The sequence below is a fragment of the Felis catus genome, chromosome A2 (assembly GCF_018350175.1).
Source record: "Felis catus isolate Fca126 chromosome A2, F.catus_Fca126_mat1.0, whole genome shotgun sequence".
NCBI lineage: Eukaryota > Metazoa > Chordata > Mammalia > Carnivora > Felidae > Felis > Felis catus.
In genome coordinates, this window is record NC_058369.1 from 122265703 (window position 1) to 122292762 (window position 27060).

At 54.9% G+C, this 27060-nt stretch overlaps 1 protein-coding gene across 3 annotated transcripts in view; it reads left to right on the forward strand.

Annotated features, from left to right (window-relative positions):
* The window catches only part of MINDY4 (MINDY lysine 48 deubiquitinase 4), a 110669-nt gene that overhangs the window by 62289 nt on the left and 21320 nt on the right, over positions 1 to 27060 (forward strand). For all 3 annotated transcript variants that reach the window (XM_045052558.1, XM_011280450.4, XR_006594356.1), the window contains exons 10-13: positions 6872 to 6973; positions 8806 to 8869; positions 9939 to 10004; positions 15688 to 15755. In XM_045052558.1, the coding sequence (XP_044908493.1) occupies positions 6872 to 6973; positions 8806 to 8869; positions 9939 to 10004; positions 15688 to 15755 (300 nt within the window). The remainder of the gene's footprint in view (positions 1 to 6871; positions 6974 to 8805; positions 8870 to 9938; positions 10005 to 15687; positions 15756 to 27060) is intronic.

The following is a 27060-nucleotide window of genomic DNA, read 5'->3' on the forward strand; positions in this document are numbered from 1 at the left end:
ACACAGAGGCCATGACTTCAGGGAGGCCTTCCCAGACCTCCCTGGTTGAGATAAACCCAGGCCTGCTCCAAGGTCTCCCCACCAAATGGCACCCTTGTTCATGGACATCATTACCTGTCCATTGTCTGCTCCCCCCAATCCCCCAGCCCCTGGGAACACAAACCCCATGAGAACAGGGGGCCTTCCTGGGCTGCCTGGTTCACAGCCTGTCTCTGGCATCCAGCCCAGGGCCTAGTCCACAGAAGAGGCCCTCAGAATTTTTGTTGAATGAACACATGGACAAATGCATGAGTTATCCAGACTAACAGGGAGGGGAGGGGAATGGTGTTCCGGTAAGGAGAACAACATGTGCAGAGGCCTGAGGGCAGGGAGAGCAGGGCCAGGAGCCAAGAGTTGCCTGGGGTGGCCGGGGCAGAGTTTGGAGGGGCAGGGTGAGACCGGGGATGGTGGTCAGGGACATGCTGCCAGAGGGGCCTTGGAGGCTTACCATCCGCTTGGGCTAAGTGTTGGCCTTGGCCCTCATGGGAGATGTCTCATAACTCATTTTGGCCCCCTTCTCATTCAGAGCTGCTTTTGAACTTGGAGTTTGTACTTGGGGGACATTGGGGATTGCTTCCCAGTGGTCAGGATGGGGTGTTTAAGTTGGTTCCAGGCAGGGCTGTTCCTGCCCAGGGCACAAGGCAGGCTTCGTTCCTTGTCACCCACCCCACCCACCACTAAGGGAGTATGCGAGCCTCTGGATCCACAGGTGCATTCTCCAGGGAACACTTTGCTCTCCACACCAGGGAGTGCATCCAGGGCTTGGAAAGCAAAAAGCCAACCTGGTTGTGGGTGCAAGTTGGGCTCTGGGTGGAAAGAAAACTGGGCCAGCTGTGTAAGTGAGGTTCTCTTCCATGTCCCGCCATCTGCCATTCAGACACCAGCCAAACGTGGACTCAGGCCCAAGTTTATACTGACAGACCTCTGTTTAAGCACCGACTAGATGGAGAGTTCCACCAAGGCCTTGCTGGGAGGCAGGGGAGGGAGTGCGGCCTTGGCTTCCATGGACTCCCTGTCGGCTGGGACCCTGCAAGAGGAGTTGGGGCCAGCCTAGATTGAAGGCCCTTGGCAGCCAGGCTGGTGGGGCTGAGCTGGGTCCTGGGGGCAGCGGTGGGTAGGCAGAGGGAGAAGGGGAAAGGAGGAGTGGCTGGGGTGTGTGTGTGTGTGTGTGGGGGGGGTTCCAGGTGGGAAGGAGCCCCACTCTATCTGCCTGGTTGGACCAGAAGAGGCCTGTGTTGAGTATCCATAGAGCTCGGCCTGCTGGCCAGGGCCCCCTCCTCTAAGAAGCATGGAAGGATTCATGCTGCAGAAGAGTGACCTCAGTTTTCTTTGGAGCCTCCCAGCTATGGGTGCTCCTGGTAAGTCCCTCCCCTTCCCACTCCCAATCCCTGCTTCCCTGGGCACTGCAACTAGGGCTGATCTCCACACAGGTGGAGTGCAGTGGGCTGGCTTTCTGTGTCCATCCATCAGAGCTCTTTCAGGGGCTCAGGCAGAAGTAGTTCAGAGGGGGACAAGATGGGGGAGGTCCAGTGGTGTCGGGCTATTGGCGAGGGGCACCAGATGTCTACACACACAAACACACACACACACACACACACACACACACACACACAGTCCTGTGCTTTCTTCTCCCCCTTCCCCTGCTATGGGGTTTTGAGGTGAGAGACTGCCTCAGGGCCTGGAAGGTGATTGGGGGTGGAAGGGGAGAGTTCTTCTGGTTCAAGCTAGGACTTGGGTCAAGCAAAGGCCGGAGGAGCAAGGGGCTGGTGCCCAGGGCCGGCAGCAGAGGAGAGAAGTGAGAACAGAGTTGGGGTTGCTGCTTTGTGATGGTGAGGCCCTGCAGGTCAGAGGCCACCCAGAGTTGTCCTTGCTGCCTGGGTCTCGGTGCATCCTGTAGGTGCCCATGCTGAGGCGGGAAGGGGTGCCTGGCTCTGCTCCTTAGCCCCTTCCAGGGTGGGGCATGCTAGGCTGGGTCCAGAGACCTGGACTGCAGGACCTCACCTTCTCATTGGTGAATCTCTGTCTTGCCTAACTTTGACTCAACAAGGAAACACAAATGAAATCCTTTGTGAATCATCAAAGGCTGTGCAAGAAGGTGGGACCATATGGGGAAACTGAGGCTCAGAGAGGGAAGATGCTGTCCCAGGGTCACCCCTGGCATCTGTGGCCGAGCCCTGTCTGCCATCCCATGCTGCTGTGCCCCAAAAGAGACGCTGAGCAGTGGGAGAGCCAGAGAGGTCAGGAGTGGCTGGCACCAGGAGGCTGATGTCATGAGTTTGAAACACTCGAATGCTGGACTCCCAGACAGATTCTCGGTGACCAAGGTGCGGCTCTGTGTTTTACAAAGGGCTTCTGGGAAGACCCTCCCCTTTTCCCCTAATTTGGAAGAACTCAGTACAGAAGAGTACAAAGAGTAATATGGAAACACCTAGGGGACCCAGTGCCTCACGTGAGCAACGGGTGAAGTCCCTACAGCAACCTTAGTCCCGTCCCTGCAGCAACCTTAGTCCCCGGCTCCTCCAGTCTCATTGATGTATTCATACAATTTTAATATGGATGGGTTGGGTCACTGGTGTTGCTGCATGGGCCGTGTGTGCTGAGTTGGGTTTGAGGCTTCAATGCTTCCTTTTGACTCTGAAATTCCAGGATTTCAGAAATGACCCAACTGAAAAAAAAACCAAAAACAACGCAGGCGACCTGCTCTGTTCTCTTCAGGAGCAGCACGGTGGCCTGGCTCGCCACAGCGAGGCGAGGCGGTGTCTGCAGCTGCCCCACTCTGGGCCCTCCTCGCACCCTCCGCCCACACTCACAGCTGATGGGGGTAATGGTTCTGTGAAAGCAGCCTGGAGGATGTGACTGCGCCCTCCAGGGAAGTCATGCTGAAATAAAGGCCTCTTGGCAGGGATGGTGTTTTTTTCTGCAGGACTGTCTGGCTTCATTAGGACCTATTCCATCAGGCCGGCAGCTGGCCTCTCCTCAATCGGGAAGGACAGCGCCCGGTGACAGGACTCCGTGTTTTTCCACTTGAGGAGGGCTGTGCCTGTGGCTGGCCGTGGGAAGACCATGAGCCCCACTCCCCTGCAGGCCTAGAGAGAGCCACAGACAAGATTGACGGCCCCACGCCTCCTCCCCTTTGGAATTGTGAAATTCAAGGCCCAGAGAAGGAGGGGCACTTGCCCAGGGCCTGTCTGGCTGGACACTAGGAGCAGAGCCAGGCCTGGACCCCAGGTCAGATGGTCCCCAGACCAGCCTTCTTCCCCTCCCCTGCAGCAGTGTTTGACCCTGAGAGGGAGCAGAAAGCCTGCAGTCGTTCCCAGGCCTTCCTCTGGATTGTCTGTAGATGCTGTAGGCTATCTCGAGATAATCAGGATCAAAACATCTCTTTAATCTGAAGGACTTAAGTACTATAAGCAACTATGTAGGATGTATTACTCCCCTATGCCCTCCACCATCCATAGACACGTATCTTCAGTCTGTACTTCTGTGAGGAAGTAGGTGCTTAAAGAAACTGTTCTTGCTTGAGGAGCCTGGCTGGATGCTAGATTCATGGTAGGAGTTTGATGAACGTGTGTCTGACTGATGAAGACAACACAGGACCACCCCTGTCATTGAGGTTTTGCAGATGAAAGCCGGGAGTTAACCGGGTGAAGCTGGAGTCGGGGCAACTCACCACAGCGCCTCCTTCCTCTCGTCCTCGGCACGGACAGCCCCGTCTACCCTGTGGCTGGTTAAACGGCAGAGATGGCAATGCTGGAATGATGCTTGGGGGCATCTGGCTCAGGGTCTGCCTCTGTGCGGGAAGGCGAAGGTCAGCGAGGGCGAGGGGCTTCCCCGAGGCCTGTGAACCAAACCTGGAACCAAACCTGGGCCCGACCACTGCACTCTTCCACTTTGTTCTCTAGAAAGACGTGTCTCAAGAGAGCAAGCTAGAGAAGACTCAGGGAAGGATGCAGAGACTAGAAGCGTTTCCAGAAGGAAGCCAGTGAAAAGAATGAGGATTTTTGTGTAGAAATGCAGAGGTTCCGAGGGGCTGTAATCAGTCTGTGAGAGAGATCAGGAAGACACGGGCCGGACCGAAGAGCCAGTGTTGTCCGGTGCTGAAGAGCTGAGCTCGAAGGCAGAGGGATGCTGATTCCTAAGGCAAGAGCTCCAGACAGTTGGTTCCACTTCCCCAAGTTCTCCTTCCTCCCTCAATGCTGTTTTGATTTTTCCAACTTTACGGACTGTGTGGTTCACTTGGATGAATCATTTAGTCGCTGTGCCTCAGTTTTCGCATTTGAAAGGGGCAAGGATGCTACTGCCCTTACAGGGTGGCTTTAATGACTAATGGAAGAATACACGTGAAGTGTTTCTAACCGCGCTTGGCATGTGATAAGCACTCAATATGTGTCGACTGTTGAATCTCATTTGTGGCTGCACTGAGAAGCTTTCGGTCAAGCACATGACTTGCTTCAGCAAGTTCGTGTAGAACACAGTGAATGTTGAAAGGTGACCTCTTAGTTCCCTGTCTGCAGGTTTTCCAGCATAGATGTTCTAGGCAGAGTCTACAGTGCAGAGACGATTTTGCACAACTCGTACCCACGGCAAGGGTTCTAACCGGGGAGTACCCTCGTCGCACCTGTGATGTGGGAAGAGCCCACAAGGGTGAGATGGGGCGGAATGCTGGTCGGGCACTAGCTGTAACAACCCCGCTGGGGAGCAGGGCATCCCGGTCCTGGACGGGGGCAGGAAGGGGATTGGCAAGGGTACTCAGGAGGTGTGATTGACAGGACGTGACGGTCACCCGGGTGGGGGCAGGGCAGGAAACAGGATCCATGGGGATGACGAAGCCCACTTTCATAGATTCTGAATCCAAAGAGATAAATGTCCAATCCTTTCTCCTTTGTCTGACAAGCCCTGCCTTCCTGGCTCCCCCTTAGTCCTTGGCATCACCTCTCCGGAAACCCAGAACAACATTTCCTCACCTTTGTTTTCATAGCTGATGGTGACCCGGGCCAGTGCTCCCCGCACAGCTCGGGCTGCCTGGCTTGGTGATGGCGTGGTAACCATTTCCTCGAGGAGCTTGGCGGGTCTCCAGAGGCTACAGAAGTACCAGGCAGTCTGCCATTTCATTTTTCAAGTGGGTCGAGGGTGGCTTGTTACTTTCACACCAGATGTCAGGAGTTCACCTTCCTGTCACCATGGCCAAAGTGGGGACTTGATGTTTCCATAAAGACAACAGTAATAGGTATTGGTTATTGAATATTGACCACGTGCCAGGTGCTGGGCTATGGACCTTACACACATCGTCTTGCTTAAAGCTCCCAATGCTATGAACGAGGTCCCCTTGTCATCTCCAGTTTATGGAAGGGGAAACTGAGGGAGGGCTATGTCACATCACCTCCCATTTTAGTCGTTTGACAGCCTGGATGCAGACAACTGGTTCTGTGTCTCAGGCACTGGGGAGTGACCACGTGCTGCCCACCATAGTGACCTGTGTCCGGGTCTCCTCGTTCCCATTTCTCCAGTTTCTTCCTCCTCCCCCACCTCCGCAGCTCAGCACGGAGCTCAGATGTTAGTTGGCTACTGAAAACATAGAAAACCACCCCCGCTCCGCCCTGTGTCTTCCTTTGAGCCCCAGCGGGGTCTTCATCAAGGCACCTTTGTTAGGAAGAGCCTAACAGGCTGCTTTTGTAAGAATGTAATTTTTCTAAGAGTTTAGAAGAAATCCATGGACTCCAGGGGTGGGCAAGAAGTACAGCTCTCAGGAGCCCTGGGAAGGTGAAACTGAAGGACGTGTCTGTATCAGGCTGTTGCCTGTTCTTCCCTCTTGCTCGTGTCACACAACAGGGTTTCTCTGTTACCCCTTTTATCGTAAGACGTCTCTCTGCCATTTTTGACATTGCTGGCTGCCTGTTCTGCTCAAAGCCCATTTGCTTCTAAAACTATGTAACAGCACCGTCTCCCAGCCCAGCCCCTACTGCCTTGCCACTTCCTGCCTTCCTCTGCCTCCCTGGTATGCCAGAGTTCTGGGGCGTTTCATCCTTGGCCACCACCTCTGCCCTTCCCCATCATCTCTTTGGGGAATCTTAGCCACTCAAAGTGCTGAGGACTTCTCACATGCTGGTGGTTCATAAACTTAAACTCAGTGCCAGCTGCTGTCCTGGGCTTTAGATGGGTCAGATAGCTTCACCTGGGGGTCCCATGGGCACCTCCAGCTGCTCCGCCAGTTCTCCTCTCTGCCTGTATTCTTCATTTCAGTGAACAGCACCACTATGCACCTGCGAAAGCCCCAGAGATTACCCCGAATCCTTCCTCTCCCACATCCCACGCCCTATAGCTAACCAGCAAGGCAGGCTGCTCTCCCCTCTGTACCCATGACCTCCTTTCCTGTGGCTCGTGGGAGTGAAGGGCACCTGCTTGCACAAACCATTGTCTCCACGGGCCTGGATATTGGGACTGGTCAAGGCTGGGTCAGGGCAGTACCAGACCTTTGCCAGGGATGGCTACCTTTCCTCGGGGTGGCCGTAGTTCCAGAATGCCTTCAGCTCAGCCTCCTGGGCTCTGTCAGAACGCACCGCACTGGCTTACACATACCTCGGGCCCTGCCAAGCCTCCAGGGTCCCCTTTGCTCCCTGGGCTGTTTCCTCAGCCTGCTCCTCCTCCAGCCCCACCCGGGGCCCCTCCCCCAGGGCTCTTCCCTTGGCCCTCCTCTGAGGAGGCCCTGCCGGGAGTCCCTGAGCTCTGGGGCCCTCTGTGTGGCAGAGGAAGGAATCGGCTATCTGCTACAGGGCTACGTGGTCCCTGGCTTGTGTCCCTACCGGCATAAACACGTTCTCTTTTTCCTCCTCAGGCCGCTGCAGCCTTCCAATGCCCACAGGACCCACTGCCTCGCCCTGGCCATCGCGGACATTGTGTGGCGGGCCGGGGGCCATCAGAGAGCCGTGGTCACACTGTAAGCGCTTCTCAGGGCCTTGTCACTACCACTCACGTGGGGCACGGCTGCAGACAAGCTGGCTGTGTGCTTTCCTGTCCTTGGGGAAATTGTCTTTCCAACAGGCTGTCTGTGCGTCCTCCTGGGTGCCTATCATGTGCCCCATGCCAGTGTGAGCCTAGAGAGGCAGCCCCACACTTGGGAGAGGTCTGGAGGGGTCTCCATGCAGCTCCAGCTCCATTCTCCTCTCTGCCGGGGGTCGCATCTGTCTCGCCTTCCTCCCTGGGGAGCTTTGGGGGACACAACCCTCTGGCCTAGGCAGCCTGCTCCCCTCTGTATTTCTGACCCCGTGTCCTAGGCAAACAGCCTCTCGGTAACCAGTCACCCTCTGATTCATACCACTCTCCTAGTCCCAAAGCATGCTCCTGTCCACTTTGTCACCTGGACCCCTGTTCCACTGAGGAAGAGACTTACCCCACTGCCTCCATCCTCCCGCAGGTGGAGGACGCCATCCGTGTAGTCCACATGGGCTGCTCTTCAGTCTGGCCCTTCACAGTGGGAGCATCAGTCCATCCCAGGCCTGTGGCTAAGCTTTAGTAAAAAGGATGCCTTTGGGGGCCAAAGATTACACTCTGGTGGGGTAGAAGGGTCCGTAGAGCACACTGCTAAAGAGAGAGGGCTCCCGGGTGCCTGGGTGGCTCAGTTGGTTAAGCGGTGGGCTTTGGCTCAAGTCTAGATCTTGTGGCTCGTGAGTTCAAGCCCTGCTGATAGCTCGGAGCTTAGAGCCTGCTTCAGATTCTGTGTCTCCCTCTCTCTTTCTACCCGCACCGCCCCCCCATGCTTGCTCTCTCTCTCAAAAAAAAAAAAAACAAAAAAACCAAAAAAAACCCAAAATTGAAAAAAAATTAAAGAGAAGGGGCTCCAGAAGCTAACTCCTGTTGCTTATTGGCTGTGTGGCTTTGGACAATTGACTCAACCTCTCTGCACTTCATCTGTTTACTCATCTGGCAAATGGGGATGATAGTAATGATTATTTGGTAGAGTGACTGTGAGAATTAAATAAGTTATATGTAATAAGTGACTATATTACCAGTTTAATCATTTACCCACATGAATACATAGTGCATAATAAATGTGAAGTACTCAGGACAATGTCTGGCACGTACTAAGTACCATCTCAGTGTTGGGTATTGTTGTTCCTGTCGAGTGCTTGTCCTTGGTACTCGTGTCCCAGTTAACGGATTAGCCCTGGCCCTTAGGATCTGCATGGCAGTGCTGAAAGCAGATGGGACAAAAATTCAATTTCTCCCTGTTTTATGGATTAGAAAACAGGAGCCCAGAGAGGGGCAGTGGCTGGTCCCAGCCCAGGCAGCAGGCTAATGACCCAGTGGGCCCCAAACCCCACTTTTAGTGCACGCCTTCCTGGGCTGCACACGCAGGGTGTTGTGTAAACGGACGTGGGGTTAGGGTGGGAAGCCTCAGGCCAGAGGCTGAAATTCCTCCCAGCCCTGAAAATGAAGGACAAGTCAGCATTCCTCAGTCTGGAAATCTATTTGTCAGTTGTGGGTGAGAGGCAGGCTTCCTCCTGCCAGGACTTGGGTTTGGTTACCCTAAGCTCTCCTCCTGCCGTCTTTTTTCCATTCCTTTTCCCACCCCCACTAGTGGAGTTCTTTGGACCCAGCCTAGTGGGTGAGTACAAAGTGGGGGAGAAACGAGAAACCCTTGGTCCCGTTCTTTCCTCTGGAGCCACCTTTTTATTTGTCCTCATTTAATGGCACATGTGGTTTCACCCTGGCTCAAGGGCATGTCTTCTCCCCATGCAGAGGACTCATGCATCTCCCTTTCCTTTTTAGGGCTTCAGGAACACAGCATTTCAGTCCAACAGGGAAATACAAAGCAGATGGAGTCTTAGAAACAGTACGGCTTTCTGGAAAATTATCACGCAACCTTTGGCTTTGTGTGGGGACGGTCTCCTTTCATATAAGTAAATCCTCCCTCAGCTGGGGATGGGCCAGCCCTCCCTGCAGCCCAGGCTAGCAGATCCTCCACTTGGGATTGGGGTGGGGGCAGAGGTAGGAGTTCGGGGGTGGGCTTTTGCCAGGACTGGCTTTATGGCCAAGAGGCCAACAGGCGCCCTGTCACAGAGAAGAGCAGGCCATACGTAACGCCTTCTGGCCGGACCGCAGCCCTCTCTGTCCCTCTGTGTCTCTTCAGCATCCTCTCTGGGGTTGTTGCGAGAGGGCAGTGGGGTGGTATGGAGAGGGAGGGGGGTTCGAGGGTGGGGAAGAGCTTGTGCGGGACAGAGCACCGGCCATAAAGCCAGACCTGGTGTGACCTAGTAAGGGAAAGAAATGAGAGACGTGAGAATACAAAGTGACGTTTTCCACGAGTGGACCTCCTCTGCACTGAGGACTTTTTGTTTTACCTAGTTTGCTTCATTTGACCTGAGTCTGGGCGCATGTGGCCCCGGGATCCTAACTGGGGGTCTCACCTGGTGGGTGTTTTCTCTACAAATGGCTTTTTCCTATCCTGCCTGAGGAAGCAAAGGAGCCTCATACCCGCAGCTTCCCGCCAAACTCAGGACACTGCCTGCTGGGCTTAGAGCTGGGTGGGTCTCTCGCCCCGGCTCCCCTGCACCTCCAGGTGCTTCTCAGATCCCGCTTGTCAGTGGGGGGCAGGCACAATGTGGGCTCCTTGGCTTTGGCTCCGCAGCACCTCCATTCCAGGGCTCTGTAGGCCTGGTGTGGCTGGCAGGGCGGAATTCACCCCCGAGACCCCAGCTGGGCCCTGTCAGCCTTTTAAGTTGCACACGGGTCTGGGCCTGTGTGCCTCCCCGCCCCAGCTCTCAAGGTCACCCGTCTGACTACAGGGACATTTCCAAGTGGGTTTTGTAGCTGCTGAAGCCGGGGTGGTGGGAGATAATCCAGGATGTGGAACCATCGGAGGGGGCTTGGGCAGCTCACCCTGTGGGTCTGTGTCTCCTCAGCTCACACTGCACAGTTTGACCTGCTATGAGGAGCTGGTGACTTTTCTTCAACAAAGCATCCATCAGGTATGAACAGTGGTTTATTTGGGGGGATGTGCATGGTAGAGCTGTCTGCTTTCTGTATGGAGACCCTGCTCAGTATATCCCGGCTGGGTGGGGCCTCCAGCACCCTGTCTGCTGGCGGAGATCTGTGCCCCCACCCCTTGCTGTGAGATGGGGCGGAACACATCCAGGGCCTGAACAGCACAAAGTACGGTGGGAATTCAGGGCTGTAGCCTCACTGGTTTTGTGGAGGAAGGAGCCCAAGCCTCCCTGGTAAAGGACATGATTACTGGAGCCTTCTGCCTGGGTTCCAATCCAGGTAACACCCCTTGCTTAGTAGCTCTGTAGCCTTGGGCAACTTATTTAGCCTCCCTGTGCCTCAGTTTCCTCATCTGTAAAATGGGGCTGATAAAAACGGTGCTTAGAACTAGCGTGCCTGGTTCAGTGTGGTCAGTGATTTTAGCTTTCGTTGTTGATATAATGGTCACCACTATCACGATTATTTAAGGTAACCTTGAGACTGGTAAGTTGTAGACACGTAGAAATGAGGGGCAGGGTGCAGCGTGAGCCAAGGCCAAAAGATGACCTCTGAGATTCCCAACTGCAAGGTCTCATCTTCTGACGTCTGTGTGTCAGGGTGGAAGGAAAGAAATGGCGCTGAGGCCTTCTCTCCTGGTGTGCAAGCAAATGGCACATGCCTCTTCGCCTTTCTTTCAGCCTTCTGGGCTGTGGGATGAGCTCTTTTAGGCTCCCAAGAAGGCGACTTTGCCTAGAGATTTGCTGGCGAGCCCGGGTGGTGGGACTGGACATTCTGCTCTCTTACTATCTCCTGTTCCCTGAAGGCGCTGTGCGTCTGGGCGGAGCCAGGGAAGAGTGGTCACAGACGCTGCTTGGGTAGGAAAATGGGGCCTGTCCTGAGACCACTGCGAGGCAGGTGTGTGGTCACCGAGGTGCTGACTCTTCAGAAACTTTCTGCCCGAGAGCTGTTGCCCAGGGATGATTCAGTCCGAGGAGCCTGGCCCGTGTCCCCAGCTTAGGACGCTGTCTTTCTGCACTGACCGTTCCGCCTGGCCTTTCTGGGAGGTGCAAGAGAGGGGCTCTGGCATGGGAGGGGTCCCGGCCTACACTGGCTGCCACCTGCTCCCTGTTTCTGGCTCTCTCTGGTTCTTCACGGACATAACCCAGTGAGCTGTCTGCCGATGCAGTGCACTTCCCAGCTGGTGCACACAGCTGTAGGGGTCCTGGGGCAGGGACCTGAGGGCCCCTGCTAGCTTATTCCTCAGCCACATGGGGCCCTTGGGAAAGTCACTGGGCCTTAGTTGCCTCATCTAGAAAATGGAAGATGGAGCAGTTAGCAGGTAACTTCCAGCTCGTTACTGTCCAGCGGTGGTTTTTAAAGAAGAAACTTAAATGCATGGACAAGAATGCCTTCTAAATTAAGCATCAGGTGATCTAAATAAGCAGAAAGGATTCTACTCTTTTTTTTAAATTTTTTATTAAAAAAAATTTTTTTTAATGTTTATTTATTTTTGAGACAGAGACAGAGCATGAACGGGGGAGGGTCAGAGAGAGGGAGACACAGAATCTGAAACAGGCTCCAGGCTCTGAGCTGTCAGCACAGAGCCCAACGTGGGGCTCGAACTCACAGACCGCGAGATCATGACCTGAGCCGAAGTTGGCCGCTTAACCAACTGAGCCACCCAGGCGCCCCAAGGATTCTACTCTTAAATGCACTCAGAGTGCTGTGAGGATACAGCAGTGCGTCCAAAAGACGAGCAAAGCCTGATCGCCTCCGTGCATGTGATTTGACCAGGGAGGCAGGCCCCCGGGCTCCTGTGTTCACACCATCAGGTGAAGCAGAGCGTGGACCCACCGGTGCCAGGAGAGGGAGGTGCCCTGGAGGCTTCGAGGGGGCAAAGGAGAGCCCTGGGGATATAGCTCAGATGCTACCGGGGCCCACCGATGGCCCTGGGGTGATGCCTCAGCACCAAGGTTTTCTGCATCTTCGTCTATGAAATGGGGCCTTTCTCCTCCCTCTGTCTGTACCCCGGGGTTTCGGTGAAGCCCAAGCAAGACAGTGACTTTGGAAGAGGTTCAGAGGGTGGGCCTGTGCTGAGGAGGGGCTGCCTTCTTTCTGTCATTGTTCTGGATCCAGAGTGGCTCCCCCTCCTCACTTGGCTTTGGTCCCTGTGTACCAGTGGTCAGTATTTGGCCCTCCTCACCCTGGAAGGTGGTGCCTTCCCCCACAGTGTAATTATGTTTTTTCTGGAAGCCGTTGAGCTGCCTCAGCACTACCCTCACCAAATTCATTTTTCATGGCCTGGGCCTAAGAGGGGTTCCTCGTGCCAGGCCTGGAAACGAACACTGAACCATCGCTGCCCAAAATAAATAGCCTCCTTGCTGTGTTTTCATTACCGCTCACCCTCGGGTGAGATGTCTGGCCGCCCCCTGCGAGCTGGGCGAGCCTCCGCCCCTGCCTCCTTTTGGGGTTCTTTGGTGGGCTTCGCTCTCCCCAGGGCCAGAGCAGCGCTGGAGGATGGCCCCTTCTTCCCAAATGGCACCAGACATTTTTCCGGACCCTAACGGCAGTTTCGGGCCCAATTGCCCACCCGGAGAGCTCTCCTTTCAATGCAGGCACCTTGCCCTGTGGCCTCCCATGTCTTGGCAGCTTGGATTTGATGAGATAATTTTAGTAAATTTTTTTTTAATGTTTTTTTATTTTTTACCAAAATGGAATATTGGTGCCATTCAGTCATGTTCTGGTGGGGGCCAGAAGCCCCAGGCAGGCGTCTTTTCTCCCTGCTAGCCAGTCTGCACAGAGGGGCACATCCAGAGCTCATGGGAAGCTCCCCTTGAGGCCGTTCCAAGGACTATGGAAAATGCTGGCCCACATAGTACTGACCGTTCTCCATGTTGATGCAGACTTGGGGTGCACAGCGGGCTTCTGTGTCCCCTGGTTCATTGCAGCCCTGCAGCTGCAGGTGTGGCTGAGGGGGAAGCAGACAGAGAGGGTGCCATGGCTCCCCCAACACATGGGTGGGTCCATGGCAGCAGTTGGTTGGGGAAGCAGAGACAGAGAGCTTTGTCACTCCCCGAGGCAACATGCAGGTCAGTAGCAGAGCTGTGACCAGGGCACCGGCCCTCCTGGGCCCGCGTCCTGCTGTACAAGGGCATCAGCATTACCGTTTGCAGTCATCAGAGCACGTCTACAGCCGTGGTCTCCTAGAACGTGCACCGGAACCCAAGGAAATACGCAAAGTAGGGATTCATCATCCTCGTTTTGCAAATGGAGAAACTGAGGAGAGCAGAAGTTAAGTGACTGGTTTGAGATCAGAGAATTACAATGAGGTTGATATAAGATTGTTGTTGATTTATTTGTTCCATTTCTATATCCCCCCCCCACCAAAATATTTTCTTACTTATGAATTTCTAGAAAAAAAGTTAATTATAAAAAGATGATGTTCTTGGGGCTTTTCTATGCTCCAACCGTAGTAAATCTGCCCTCTCTTGCCTTTGGGCCTTTGCACTCGCTGTTCGTCTTGCCTGGAACAGCATTCCCTCTCTTCTGATTGTTTCTTGTCCTTTGGGTTTGGATATCACTTCCTCCTGAAGGCTTTCCTTTGCATTCCTTCCTTCTCTAAATCCTTAGTCTGCTTGAAGGCCCTTTCTGTGTGTTTGCAGAGCACCTTGTATTTCCCCCTCCTTTTCAAGTTGCTTCTTGTTCTTTCTTCCCTGAGTTACTTCCCGCAAAGGCAGATCCGCGTCCACCTTGTTCACAAGCATAACCTTATCAGGGAGCCTCCTCGTGGCACGAAAGTTCACACAGCAATTTTTTATTTATTTTTATTTTTTATTAAATTTTTTTTTTAACATTTATTTATTTTTGAGAGACAGAGAGAGACAGAGCACGAGTAGGGGAGAGGCAGAGAGAGAGGGAGACACAGAATGTGAAGCAGGCTCCAGGCTCCGAGCTGTCAGCACAGAGCCTGACGGGGGTCTCGAACCCACGAACTGTGAGATCGTGACCTGAGCCAAGGTCGGCCGCTTAACTGACTGAGCCACCCAGGCGCCCCACACAATAATTTTTTAGATGACGAATTGAGTTGCAGTATGGAAATGAAGACTGTATTTTGAAGGAAAGAAAAGATAATTTTATCAGAAGCTTGAGCTGAAATAATTACCACAGCTGAATACCCTACTTGGCTCTGAGCTTCCTGGCAACCAGGGAAAAATGGAAAGGGGATCGACGATATTCTTCTTTTTTTTTTTTTTTTAATTTTTTTTTTTCAACGTTTATTATTTTTGGGACAGAGAGAGACAGAGCTTGAACGGGGGAGGGGCAGAGAGAGAGGGAGACACAGAATCGGAAACAGGCTCCAGGCTCCGAGCCATCAGCCCAGAGCCTGATGCGGGGCTCGAACTCCCAGACCGCGAGATCGTGACCTGGCTGAAGTCGGATGCTTAACCGACTGCGCCACCCAGGCGCCCCTCGACGATATTATTCTTATTGTTTCAGCAAAACAAACGTGTTTGAGGGTCTGGTTTCAAGTCCAAAAAGAAACTGACCACACATAAGGAACACTGACCATCATAAGGCAGCGTCTTCATCCACAACGCACTAGAAGTGGTGTCATCCCGAGAGGGGGGATACGTAAGGTCTTCACACAGTTGCAGCTGGGGGGTGGTGTTTCTCTAGGGAGTCAGCGTGACATAGCCCTTCGCAGGAGGCTACTGGACAGGTGGGCAGTGCAGAGCCAGCACCATACTAACGGCCCACATGGGTGGCAGGGCCCGGTCTACGGGCTTTATAAGGATGATCTCACTTAATCGTCACAACACCCTGATGAGAGTGGGTCCTGGTATAATTGTCCTTGTTTCACAGGTGAGAAGACTGGGTACAAGGAAGTTAAGAACTGTCCCCATGATCACAGAGCTAGGAGTGGCACAACCAGGATTTAAACCCAGGCAGCCAGGCTCTAGGCTGTGGGCTCTAACCCAGGATTGGGACCTGGGGGAGATAAATGAGGTGCTCCCCTTGGGTAAAAAATTCAGGGAGGTACCAAAATCCTCAATAATCAGTATCAATAATATTTTTTAAATATCCAAATTAATCCACACAAAAAAACCCATGATGAACAAAATACCAAAAATTTTTGCAAGACAGGACCTGTCCTTGTACTTGAACGGCTTGGGTCACTCAGCCCTCCTGACCCTGACTCTGCCCCACACCTGCTCCCTGCCACTCTTAACACAGTGCAGGTCTTTGGAGTAAGGGATTCAGAATCAAATAGAGCCTGCTGGAATCCCCCTGGGCTGTGTAGCAGCTGTTTAACCCCGGGCCAATTGCTCGGTATCTGACCCATTTCCTTGTGTGGCAGAGGGCAGTATTAACACTACTGTAGAGCACAGGCCTGTGACAAACACTTGCATGGTAAGGGAGGCTGCCCAGGCTGCTGTATTGTGAACTTCCGGGACTCGGTCGTCATTGGTATGCACCTTGGCGGCCACTGCGTCTGCCCCCATTGTCACTCAGGCTGGTGTGCTCCCCATCGTTTAGGGGGCCTGCCATGGAGCCACCTGGTGACCTCTGGGACCCGGCTGGGGCAGCTGGCTCAGGGTCAGGCTGCTCCCTAGGTGTGGCCCCCGAGGAGGTGAGAAGAAGAGGGTGCAGATTTGGTGGGTGTTCATTCCTTTCTCCTCTTCCCAGTTTGAAGCGGGTCCCTACGGATGCATCCTGCTCGCCCTGTCTGCCATCCTGTCCAGGTCCACGGAGCTGTGAGTGTCTTCCTCCCTCAAACCCCCAGGCAGGGCTTGTCTGTCTTGTTCACTGCTGCCTCACCCCCACCCCTGAGAAGCCCAGGACCAAGCTTGGTGCATAGCAGGCATGTTGTGAGCATCGTCAAGAGGATGAAGGAAATAGTAGAACAGGGGATGGTCGGCTGGTGGAGGAGAGAGAGCAGTTATATGCTACGTACATGTGTGTTCAGAGCTACCTTCTAGGTCTCCCCACTTGTGCTGGGGCTGCCTGGAGGGACCCCCACCCAAACAGCCAACAGTGCCGCTGGGTCCCCCGTAGGACTGCGGTGGGCACATACTTCAGCATATGTGGACTCCCCTGGGACGTGGATGGGGATGGGCAGTTGAGACGGAGGTCTGGGAAAGGACTGAGGGCCTCCATGAACTCAGGACGGGGGGCTCACCGTAGGCCGTGGCAGTCTGAAAGCTGCAAGGTCTGGGTCCAGGGCCAGCCCTGAGGACACGGGTAGGTGGATACACGTGGGCCCTGGAAGTGGAGGACTTCAGTTCCGTGTACCCTTATCAAATGTGGCCGCCCCGCTGCCCGAGAGCTGGAGTTTCTCCATCATGTCCATTCTCCATGAGCTTTCTAGACCTCTAATCCGTATTTGTCATCTGTGCATTATGTCACCAGGGAGGGGACCAGATTAACAGCACATTAACAGTTTTGTAAAGTGCAATCGATTACTCCTTCCTTTTCCAAGTAGAGAGCAGACTCCAGAGGCCATGAAGACCCAGGGAATGAATTTTCATTTTGTGGGGTGCTTGCTGTGGGGGATGATTTGGGAACAACCCCATGCAGGTGGGCCTTGGGGAGTGGAGAGGTAGAAAGAGTAGCCATGTGGTGCCCAGGCTGGGGAGGCCCTGGCAGAAGGAGACACTTGCTCCTGGTGGCCGGGCCGGGCCAGGGCCTGTCCCGTGCCCCGCAGGCTCCGGCTTGGGTAGGAGGAGGACGCGGGGGCTCTGTGGCCTCATGCTGCCGGCCTGCCTGCTGCTTGCTGCTACTGACCTTATTAAATGTGGTGCACACACAGATTTTCTAATGGCATTTTTCTTCTAATCCGGCCGTAATGATACGATTCATTCCTGGCCCGGGCTCACGTGCACCAGAGACCATAAGCCACACTGTCTGCTCCCCAGGCGCAAGTTTGCTAATCCCTGCCTGACCACGTTGGGTGGGGGTCTCTGGGTATGTGGGTGAGACCCCTGAGCTACCTGAGGGGAAGCTGGGCTCTCAGGAGGCCCATGCCTGGTGACATCTGGCTGTGTGATCTCCTGGGCCTCAGTCTCTCCACCTGTACAGGGAACCATCCGGCTCTGAAGGTCTAGGACTCTGTGATCAGAGTGCCTCTGCTCTGGTCACTGGGGCAGCTGCTAACGGTCTTGCTCACCAGCCTGGGTGTGCTCCTGCAGGGAATGGCTCTGGAGGCCTTCTCCATGCGCACGGGCCTTCACCCCCCATAGCCAGGCTATTCTTCATTGTTGTCCAGAGCGGGAGGACTTGGGCTGTGTCTGTGTCTGTCTCCCTGCCCCATCCAACCAAGCCAGGCAGGGCTGAGTCCCCGCCCAGGCTCTGGCTCCTTGGGGGCATCTGTGTGAGGCGTGGCTGCCCTGCTGGACCTGCATGGCCTCATGCTACCAGGCCTGATGTCTCAGCTCTGCCACGTCCCTCCTCTCCACTGCACACACAGATGCACACATGCAGATGCACACACACATAGATACACAGAGATACAGACACAGAGACACACGGATGCACACAGACACATGCACACATATAGATATACACAGACATATACACACACAGATATACATACATATACACACACAGAGATGCACAGAGATACACAGACACATACACACAGATATACATACATATGCACACAGACACACACAGGCACAGAGACCCATAAGATCCGTCTGGAGTCACCTCCTTCCCCTTGCTCTCAGGGCAGAGGAAGGAGTAAAAGTATGTTGAGACCATCTCCCTCCCACTCAGGGCTCCTGAGGACCTTCCCTGGTAGAGATCTGCTTTAGCGTTCTACCCAGCAGGCACTGGGGGGGCTCGTCTTATCCTGGGCCTCCCCTTCCCTTCCAAGAAGACAGCATGGAAGATATTCTCAGCAGCAGCAGCAGGAACGATGGTGACCGACACCTAGGAAGCTTCCTGTGTGCCCAATCCTTTGCTGCAACGTGTTACACAGCACACTTGTTTCCCGCCCCTGGCAGCCCTGTTAGGTGGCACTAATGATTCCCGTCAGCATCGCTGTCTTTCAGGTGAAGAAACGAGACCTGCCCCAAGCTCACACAGCTTAGCCCAGACAGCCTGGGCCCGGACAGGACTCTTTGGGTTTTCTGTTTAAGGAACTTGGGCGTCAAACACACTTGATTTCAGGCCTGACTCTATACTCTTTTGCACCTGAGTTTCTCACTGTCTGAAAGGGGGATGCTAATTCCTGCTTCATGAGATTAAATAAAGATTTATATGTTGAGCGCTTGGCTCGGCTCCCGGTGGGTAGCCCGCTCGGATAACGGCCGCTGCCGGCGTGGCCCTGTCACAGCTGCGCTCAGAGGCATCTCGTGCCCCATCCTGTCCGTCTCGCCCTCAGTCTTGGCCCCGTGCCTGGTGGTGCAGACGTGGCCCCGGGGAGGCCCTGCGAGTGGTGATGGGTCCACCTGCGGTGGTGCCCACCCTGGCAGGCACTTCCTGAGCTGCCCGGGGCCTCCCTGGGTGCTGTGTGCTGTTGCTCAGAGCGGGCAAGAGAAGTGGAGGCGGGAGAACCAGTCCCTGCCTGGGAGGGCGCCAACCAAAGATGTGCTCGAGAAGACACTCGGCTGTCTCTCATCTGTTCAAGCTCAAAACCGCTTTTAGAGAGACTATCTGAGGGCTTCGGGTGGGGAGTGGGGCAGGCTTTGGGTACAGGGCTGCTGGCGACATCATGGAGTGGAGCCGGCCATTCCTTCCCGCGGTCTGGGGGACTTCCTAAAAGGGGTGGCAAGTGTATGGAGGAAAGACAGGACTGATGGTGAGGAGGAGAAGAGCCACTCGAAATGGTGCCCAGATCCTGTGAGAGAGTCACGCTGACATTATTTGAAATAGCATGTTAGCATTGCTGGCATTTTCTGGGCTCCTCTGAAGAAGCTGTTAGAAGGGGGATCTCCTGCATTGGTCTAGGCCCCTTACGTCTCAGTCACACGCTCCAGCGGTGCTTCCGCGGCTCCTCAGAGCCTCTGATCCCCATTCTCAGGAGGGATGCCACACCTGGCTGGAGGTTTGCTGGGATTCACTTAGCAGTGATAACGGTCCTGGGATTGTGAAAGGCCACCCCATCCTGGCCTGCCGCAGGGGCTAGCAACTTGCAAAGGCCTTTCTCTGTGGACCCTTGGGCACACGGGGGCGGATGTCATCCAGCACGGGCTCCATTTGTCAGGCTGAGCTGACAGGCTTGTCCCGGGTGGCCCGGTGGGTGACGGCTCCCATGACAGCATCCCACTCATTGGCTGCCGATGTAGCTTCGGAACACCTGAGTCCCCACCTCTGCTCTGTTGCCAGCACGTTTATGGCTGACCCAACCTGTGCCTTAGGCCTGGGCGGGGGGCAACTAGAGCCACTTAAATTCTTTCTATTGTGAACCTGACATCTGACTGTTTTCCAAATACACTATATCCCCAGGCTCACTATGAAAAGCAGATGTAGCCAGGACTGTTTTGAGTAGAGCCCAGGGGAGGTAGGGTGAATGGGGTGGGGAGGCGGAGACCCCTGCCTGCCCCTCCCAGTCTCCAGCCTGGCCCCAGGAGACCCCTGTTTGGAGAAGCCCCAGCTCTGCATACAAAGCTTAACAGCCGTAGGACCAGACCATCCCCGAGGGCCTTCCTGCTCTGGGGTTCAGATTCAGCATTGCCAAACCCTTTGATGCCATTTCAGGGTGATCTGTTATCACTTTGGGTAGTTGAAAACCTGTCCTGGTAGCCCAGACAGGGCAGTCTCTCAGATCACGTGCTGTGCAGCTGAGGAGGAGTGGAGTGTGGGGCTGGGAATCACCCACTCTTTACAAACACAGTGTGCATTTGTGGTCCTGTGTGTGTGCATGAGGGCTCTGTGAGGTTGTGGGGCTGGGTGTGAGGTGATGTGGGTGCTGGTGGCTATGAAGGTCACACGGCCGCCCCTCCCTCCTAGCAAGGGTCTCAGACTCATGCCTGATGTCCAGGGACAGGCCTTGCACCCAAGTCAGTGCCTTCTGTCCATGGGCTGTTGCCAGCTCTGGGTGGGGCCAGGGTGAGGGCACCAAGGGCAGATGTACACGCAGCCCGGCACAGCCTGGTCACTTCTCCGTCAGAGGCTGAAAGAATAGTAGCGAAAGCTGGCCTTTGAGTTTTGTTTACCAGGGCTCACTGCAAAACCCTGTGAAGGTTTTATTTTTTTCCACTTGATTTCAAGCCATCTGTTTTCCTTCCTAAGATCTTGAGTTGCTTACAGTAAATCTGTACAGGCTTTCATGCTAACCTAGCTCCACCGCTTTCCAAACCACACAGCCTAGAACTTTCCCCAGCATGCTCTCACGAGTCCCAAAGATGCTCAGGGCCCTGGGGTCCTGGCTGGCTCAGAGCCAGACCTGCACAGTGCGGTGCGAGGGTGCTCCGGCCCCCAGGGAGCCAGCAGTGAGCCAGGGCCTGGCATAGGGGAGGGCCCCGGAGATACCCACTGGGTGGCTTAGGCTTGGGTGGTGGTGGGGGGAAACAACTGTGAAGAGACCCTTTTCATGCCTCAGACCCTTGGCATTCGCTATAGGGGCAACTTGGGCCGTCCAAAGGCAGTCTTGGAAGTCCAAAATAGGCAGTAGTTTGTCATGTGCTGAAGTAATTTTTAACAGCGCCAGCCAGGCATCACGGTGAGGGGTAGCAGCCACACCATAGTGGCTTTGTTGCTCTTTGTAACTTTCTCCAGGAGAGGAAAAATAACAGCACCTTTTCTTTCTTTGTGGAAATAGCCCTGAAATGAAAGCCAACCGTGAGTGTTGGTAATGCGAAGGCGAGTGATGGAAACTTGATTCTTAGCCAGTGTAAGCAGAAAACAGCGCTGCTAATTGATTCATATCAAAAGCCCAGGGCTTTAAGAGTAGCTGGATCCAGGAACCAGACGGTGTCTTTGGGACATCGCGTCCCTCCTTCTGTCCTGTCACACTTCTTCCCTCTGTCTTGTCTGTGTCCTCAGGAGGGCCCTGCTGTGTGGTGGGCTCTGGTGGGCCCAGCGGAGAGGAGGCCCTCTCCCCAGCACTCCTCAGCCCTGCCGGCAGCCATGACCCCATTCCTGACACCTATGGTGGCCGGGCCTGGGCTCTATCCGTCACGGGGGCCCAGAAGGCAGGCAGAACCCACAGAAGTGTACCACGCTGGCTGGGAAAGGGATGCACTGGATTTTGGGACGTGTCAAAGAACAGGAGGGAAGATGTGAGTTTGGGGGCGGGTCAGACCTGGGCTTTAATGGAGGCGCCCACTGGTTCCTCTCAGAAATGAAGAAAAGAAAGGACAACGTTTCCAGATCCAGCGGAACTCACTGAGTCAGAGACCACCTTCGCAGTGGGTGGGCTTGGGGCATAAGGATTTGAGCAGTGGGCTATTCTTGTTGAGAATCCCAGGCTTGGTGGTCCCAGATGTGCTATTGTGATGGGAGGGGGTAGATGGGATACCCCTCAGGTTCTTCCTCCACCCTCCCGCTGCACCCGCCTGGACTCCTCCAGCCCACAATAATGTCCTGCACACAGAACCACCCAGACCAGGCGCCCCGACCTCACACAGATAGCAACTGCTCTGTGCACCTTGAACAAAGCCCTTGGCCTCCCTCACCTGGGTCTCCCACATGCAGCATGAGAGACCCGACATGGTGGCTAAGGGCCCTGCCTACCCGACATGCCAACATCTTTTGCATATAGCTAGGGAACAGGAGGAGAGGGACTTCCTCATCGAACTCCAAGTCAGCTTAACCTTGATTCAGATTAGGGCAGAGGCCATGCTAGTGAGCTCTTTTAGCACATGTGTCTGAAGAGGCCAAGGTGATGCGCGGCAGATAGACCCAAAGGGCTGTGGGTACCTTTTGCCGTTGGAAATAGGAGACCCTCCACTCAGACCCCACTTCCTTACACTGACCCTCCTTCCTCTCTCTGGCCACCTGCTCCTGTGTCCCCTCCATAGTGGACCAGAGCCGCGTCCTGTAGATCTCACTGGCTCCCTCTGGGGGCCCTGTGAAGCCCTCTCGGCACATGGAAGGCAGGGGCTAGAGACCCAGCCTCGCTGGAGGTGGAGGAGAGAGAGGTCCTCATTGTCACCTTGGGCTTTTGGGGCTTGCAGTAACCCAAGGGGGCAGGCCCAGAGGCCTGAGGCCATTATCCCATTTTACAGATGTGGGAACCAAGGATCTAAGATTTTAGGGCAGGTTGGTGGCAAGCTGACACCATCCTTGAGTGTCCTGGCTTCCAGGCTAAGACCCTGTGCGCGCATCCCCATCTGGACTGGGGGAGGAGTGACAGGCACTGCCCCAGTGTGTCTGCCGACTTAGAAGGAGAAGAGGGAACCGAGACCCCCAAGTAGGCCCATACCAAACCAGAAGCGGTCCAACAGCTTCATTCTCCGTTTAATTTCAGCCGGCATAGTCTGGGCAAAGCAAGCCTGGTTCCAGGCTGCTAGGGTGGCAAGTCACGGCTGGTGAGTGCCAGTGGGGTGTGGCCGAGGGCAGGAGGTCTGCCCATGGGCGCTGAGTCTCCCATGGCAGAGGAGGGCGACTAAGCCCAGACCCCACTGGACTTAGTGGCAGAGCTGAGAGAATGTCCTGACATTCTGTGCATCTAGCACTCCTACCCATTCACCTAAGAGCTATACCTCCATGTTCCTCAGAGGGCTTGGGTGTCCAGATAAAGAGCATGGGCCTCAGGAGGAGGGAGAAGCAATTAACTTTTTGGAAGAATCTTCTGTTCCAGGCCAACCTCGGCTGCTTGGGTGGGAAGCTTCCTTCCGCCTGCCTCTGCACATCTCCTGGGATTCAGCTTCTGGAGCCTATTCCGTCAGGGCCTTCCTTAGAGCTTCTCCTGGGACGGGTGTGGGCCAGGCTCACATAATTTAGGGCCCATTTGCTGTGCGTCTGCAGAGTTAGAGCCTGGGTGCCAGGTGGCGGTGGGGGGGGGGTGCAGATGGACACAACATAACCCTGGCCCTCAAAGTCCTTCTGCCAGGAGGGACAAACCAGGCGCAGGAAAAGCATTGGCGAGTGCTCTTAGGAAAGGGCTAGCTGAGGAGAGATGGGGCACATCTGTCCTGGGACGAGGGAGCTATCTTTATGGAGGAGGTGACATTTAGCAGGGCTCTGAGGGATATGTGGGAAGGGTTTTGGCAGGCAATGAGAACAAAGCAGGCAAAGGCCAGTGGTGGGGTTTGCAGAGAACAATTGCATAAGGTCTGGTTGGAAAGGATGGTGCCAGCACGTGGGGAGAGGTCTAGTGGGTGGTGAGGCGGAAGGCAGCTTGGGAAGGGCCTGGACACCTCTGCTTTCCCTTCCTCCCGGCTCCTTTCTCTCCACCCGTGCACTTGGCCCTTCCTCTCCAGGGCCCTGCCTGGAGAGGGGAAATAACAGCCATCCCCTCCAACTTGTGGGGCTCTCTGCAGTGTGCAAGGCCCTTTTATGGCCTTGACCCTTATGGAAACAACTCTTTGATGTGCGTATTGTTGTCCCCGGCAGGGGATGACACAGAAAGCCATTTGCTGAAGGTCACATAGTGCACCTGACAGCCAGGTGTCCTGCCTCATCGCCCACTCCCTGCAGGCCTTCCTGGGAAAATAGTCAACATCCACTCTACCCAAATCCTTGTTAGATATTCGTAGCTAAATTTCGACTGCTCGCAAGCCTCCATGTATTCTGGGTTCTTGGCCGCGATACGAGTAGTTGAGGTTACTGGAATCGTGACCTCTCGGTCATTGTGTTTTTAGTTGTTGTTGTTATTGTTGTTATCGTAGGAAAAAGGAAGTGACATTTACCAAATGCCAGATGCTTTATATAGTTCATGTCCTTCAGTTCTCACAGCAGTCTGTGGTAGAGGGAGGCACCGTCCCACCCCTCCTGCTGGGGGAACCAGCCTCGGAGAGGGGACAGCCAAGAAGTGGCAGTGACTGGATTTGAATCCAGGGCCCCCTGACCTCAGAGCCCAGGTTCTCTTAGTTGCTCCACAGCTGCCCTTCTCCCTACTGATTTGTCCTCAAAAGTCAACAGAATTCTCAGGGGAGGGGGCGGAGTGGGGTGTGGTGGTGGCCCTGGGGCCTGGCGCCACCTTGGGGTCAGGTGGAGGGGAGGTGTCTGGCCTGACCCTCCTGAGTTAATTACCACCCATTTTAGGCTTGATGTTTTAAACATCAGAGTCATGAACCAGACAATTTCACATCCCAGAAGGTCCCTAGAGACCCCTTGTTCCAGTCCTCTGGTTTTATAAGTGAAGACACAGGCTGAGAGAGAGGCAGGGACTTGCCTGAGGTCACTCAGCCAGTCTGAGGCCGAGCTGGCCACGACTCCACCTCGCAGACATTGATTTTAGGTGAGTGGCTTTGACTATAGACTGGAACCGTGTCTCTAGGCCACTTAGACATATTTCTGCTTATTCAGAAACTTCTGTACAAGATCCTCAGGTTCACATGTTCAGATGCATGTTGGGGAGGTTGTAGGGTGAAGGGACAAGCCATGCCCCAGTCAGGGAGGGTGGGACCAGGAGTGGGGCTTGAAGGCTCCCGGATCTGCCTGGAGCTGGCCCGCCAGGCTGACCATCCCGTGTTCCAGGCCACAGGGGACACTGTGTGACATTGGCACTGGGGACACAGTCCTGGCCTGCTGACTGCCTGTGTGACCACAAGACCGCAAGTCCCTTCTCCTTTCTGGTTCTCTAGTTTCCCCCTTAGAAAGATGGAGATGGGGGCCTTTGCTCTTCTGGCCTCATGAGGCTTCAGAGGGGATGGTGTCTTTGAGGGAGATGACAGATTCTGCAGGTTCAAGGCTCAAGCATTGTAAGCTGCTCAGTGGCAGAACCTCTGTCCCTTTGAGATGTGTGACAAGGAATGACTGGGAGGAGGCAGCAGAGCCCCAGCCCAGCTTTGGGGGCTGAATCTGGGCTGGCCTCTGTCACTAGCTCTGGTCCACTTGTGTTCTTTTGCTAGGCATCTATTTTTCCATCTGCACAGTGCTGAGCCCGGAGGGCCCTGCCAGCCCTGGTGTCCTCTTCGTTCTGTTTCTGGGTACAGTGCATTGTCTCTGGGACCTCTCAATGGGGGCACAGCTGGGTGAAGTGGTCCTTGCTGGCATCCCAGGAAGAGCTCTCTCTTCCCCTTCCTCCGGATACCTCTGAGGGGGGCCGTCACTCGGACCGCGGGTCCAGGGTCTTGCCCTCTGCTCCCAGAATGCTGAAGAGGTCAGTGGTAGGGCAGCTAGGGCTGAGCCCCTCCTCCTAAGGTTCCCTGCCCTGGGCAAGTCCATTCAGGCTTCTCCTACACGGTGCTTCTTGGAATCCAGAACCCAGGTAGGCTCCTCCCTGAAGGGGTCCCCAGTGCGCAACAGCCTCAGGGGGCAGGCTTCATCAAGCCCTGGCTTCTCCCCGCTCCTGGCACCTGTGTCCCCAGGCTGTGCAGGATTACTTTAGGGCCCAGCGTTTGTCCAGTCCTCAGGTAGCCTGTGGAAGGGACAGCCTGCCTATTAGACTGGAATGGTTATCAATCCCACGGAAGGGCTCATCGTTGCTTGTGGCTCAGAAGCCCAGAAAGTGTGGGAGCCTCAGAGCTCAGGCAGCCCCTCCTTTGATTCAGTCCCTGCTCCCAGGACACTGCATGCCTTGGACACCTGGGGGTACCCCAGAGGGGCCCCAGAGGCTAGGAGAAGGAGAAGGATGGGATGCTTTCGGAGTAGCTCATGCATTTGGCTTCTGCCTAGAAGATGTCACTGGAAGAGAGAGCTCTGAGTCTAAACAGATGTTGGGGGCCACTTGTGTTAGTTTGCTAGAGCTGCTGTAACAAAATGCCACAGCCTGGGTGGCTTAAATAGTAGGAACTCACAGCTCTGGAATCTGGAAGTTCAAGATCAAAGCGTGAGCAGGGATGGTTTCCTCTGAGGCCTCTCGCCTGGGCCTGTAGGTGGCTGCCACCTTCTGTGTCCTCACATGGTGTTTTCCCTGCCAGGATGCATCCCTGGTGTCCCTCTGTGTGTCCAAATTTCCTCTTCTTGAAAGGACACCAGTCAGTTTGGGTCAGGGCCTACACTAATGGGCTCAGTGAACTTAAATCACTCCTTTAAAGGCCCTGTCTCCAAATACAGCCACATTCTCAGGTACTGGGGTCAGGGCTTCAACATATGAATTGGCGGGGGGGGTGGGGGGGTGGGGCACAGTTTTGGGGGGGGTGCGGGGCACAGTTCAGCCCATGACACCATTCATCTGGTGCATGCAAGTCCCTTATGTCACAGAAGGGGATACTGAGGCTGGAGAGGAGAGGTTTGCCACCACACCGCAGGCCAGGGCTGGAACTCGGGCCTGGTGATGGCCATGCCCTTTGAATTGCCCTGTCTCTGGGCAGAGCAGAAGCCGTTTTTCCTTTGCTCAAGGACTCCTGACACTCAGCTCTCCAGGGATTTCCCCTAGAGGGAGGTCTGGGCATCTAGATTTGCCAGAGTTGTAAATCTCTTAAGCCCTAAGCTGCTCCCTGGCGTCTCCTGAATGCCCTAATGTGAAATGCAGACGTTCCTCCCTTTCAAGCTCCGTGCTCACTCCTGAATTTCCCATCGTGTTTGCACCTAAGGATGCAATTACCATTTCCTCCCATTGTCCTTTCCGCCTGTACCCCTGTGCTCAGCTGACGCAGGCTCTCAGACCCGCTGGGTGAGCACGAGGCTGTGAGATTATGAAGATCAGACCGCTTCTGAAAGCTTCAGGCTGGCTTGGGGCCAGCGATGCTTATCGGTCCACCCAGGGCTCCTTTGAGGTTATTTTCTTCTCTTCAGAAGATGCCCGTGTATGCTGCAGAGAGCGTTTCCATCAATTCTTCTGCCTGAGCTAGCGCCAGTCGAGCGCTGCCCGCGGCCATTTGGCGCCCCAGCCTGCTCCTTCCCGGGCCTGCTGGGCTGTCTCTGGTGGGTGAGCCTCCCTGGCCGTTCCCAGGACCCCCAGGCCTCCGTGCTTCTCCGCTGGGCCCCTGCAGGGCCAACCCCAGCCCATCTGCCCATGTGGACCGCAAAGCATCCCCATTTGGCCACGGTTATTAAAAACCACAA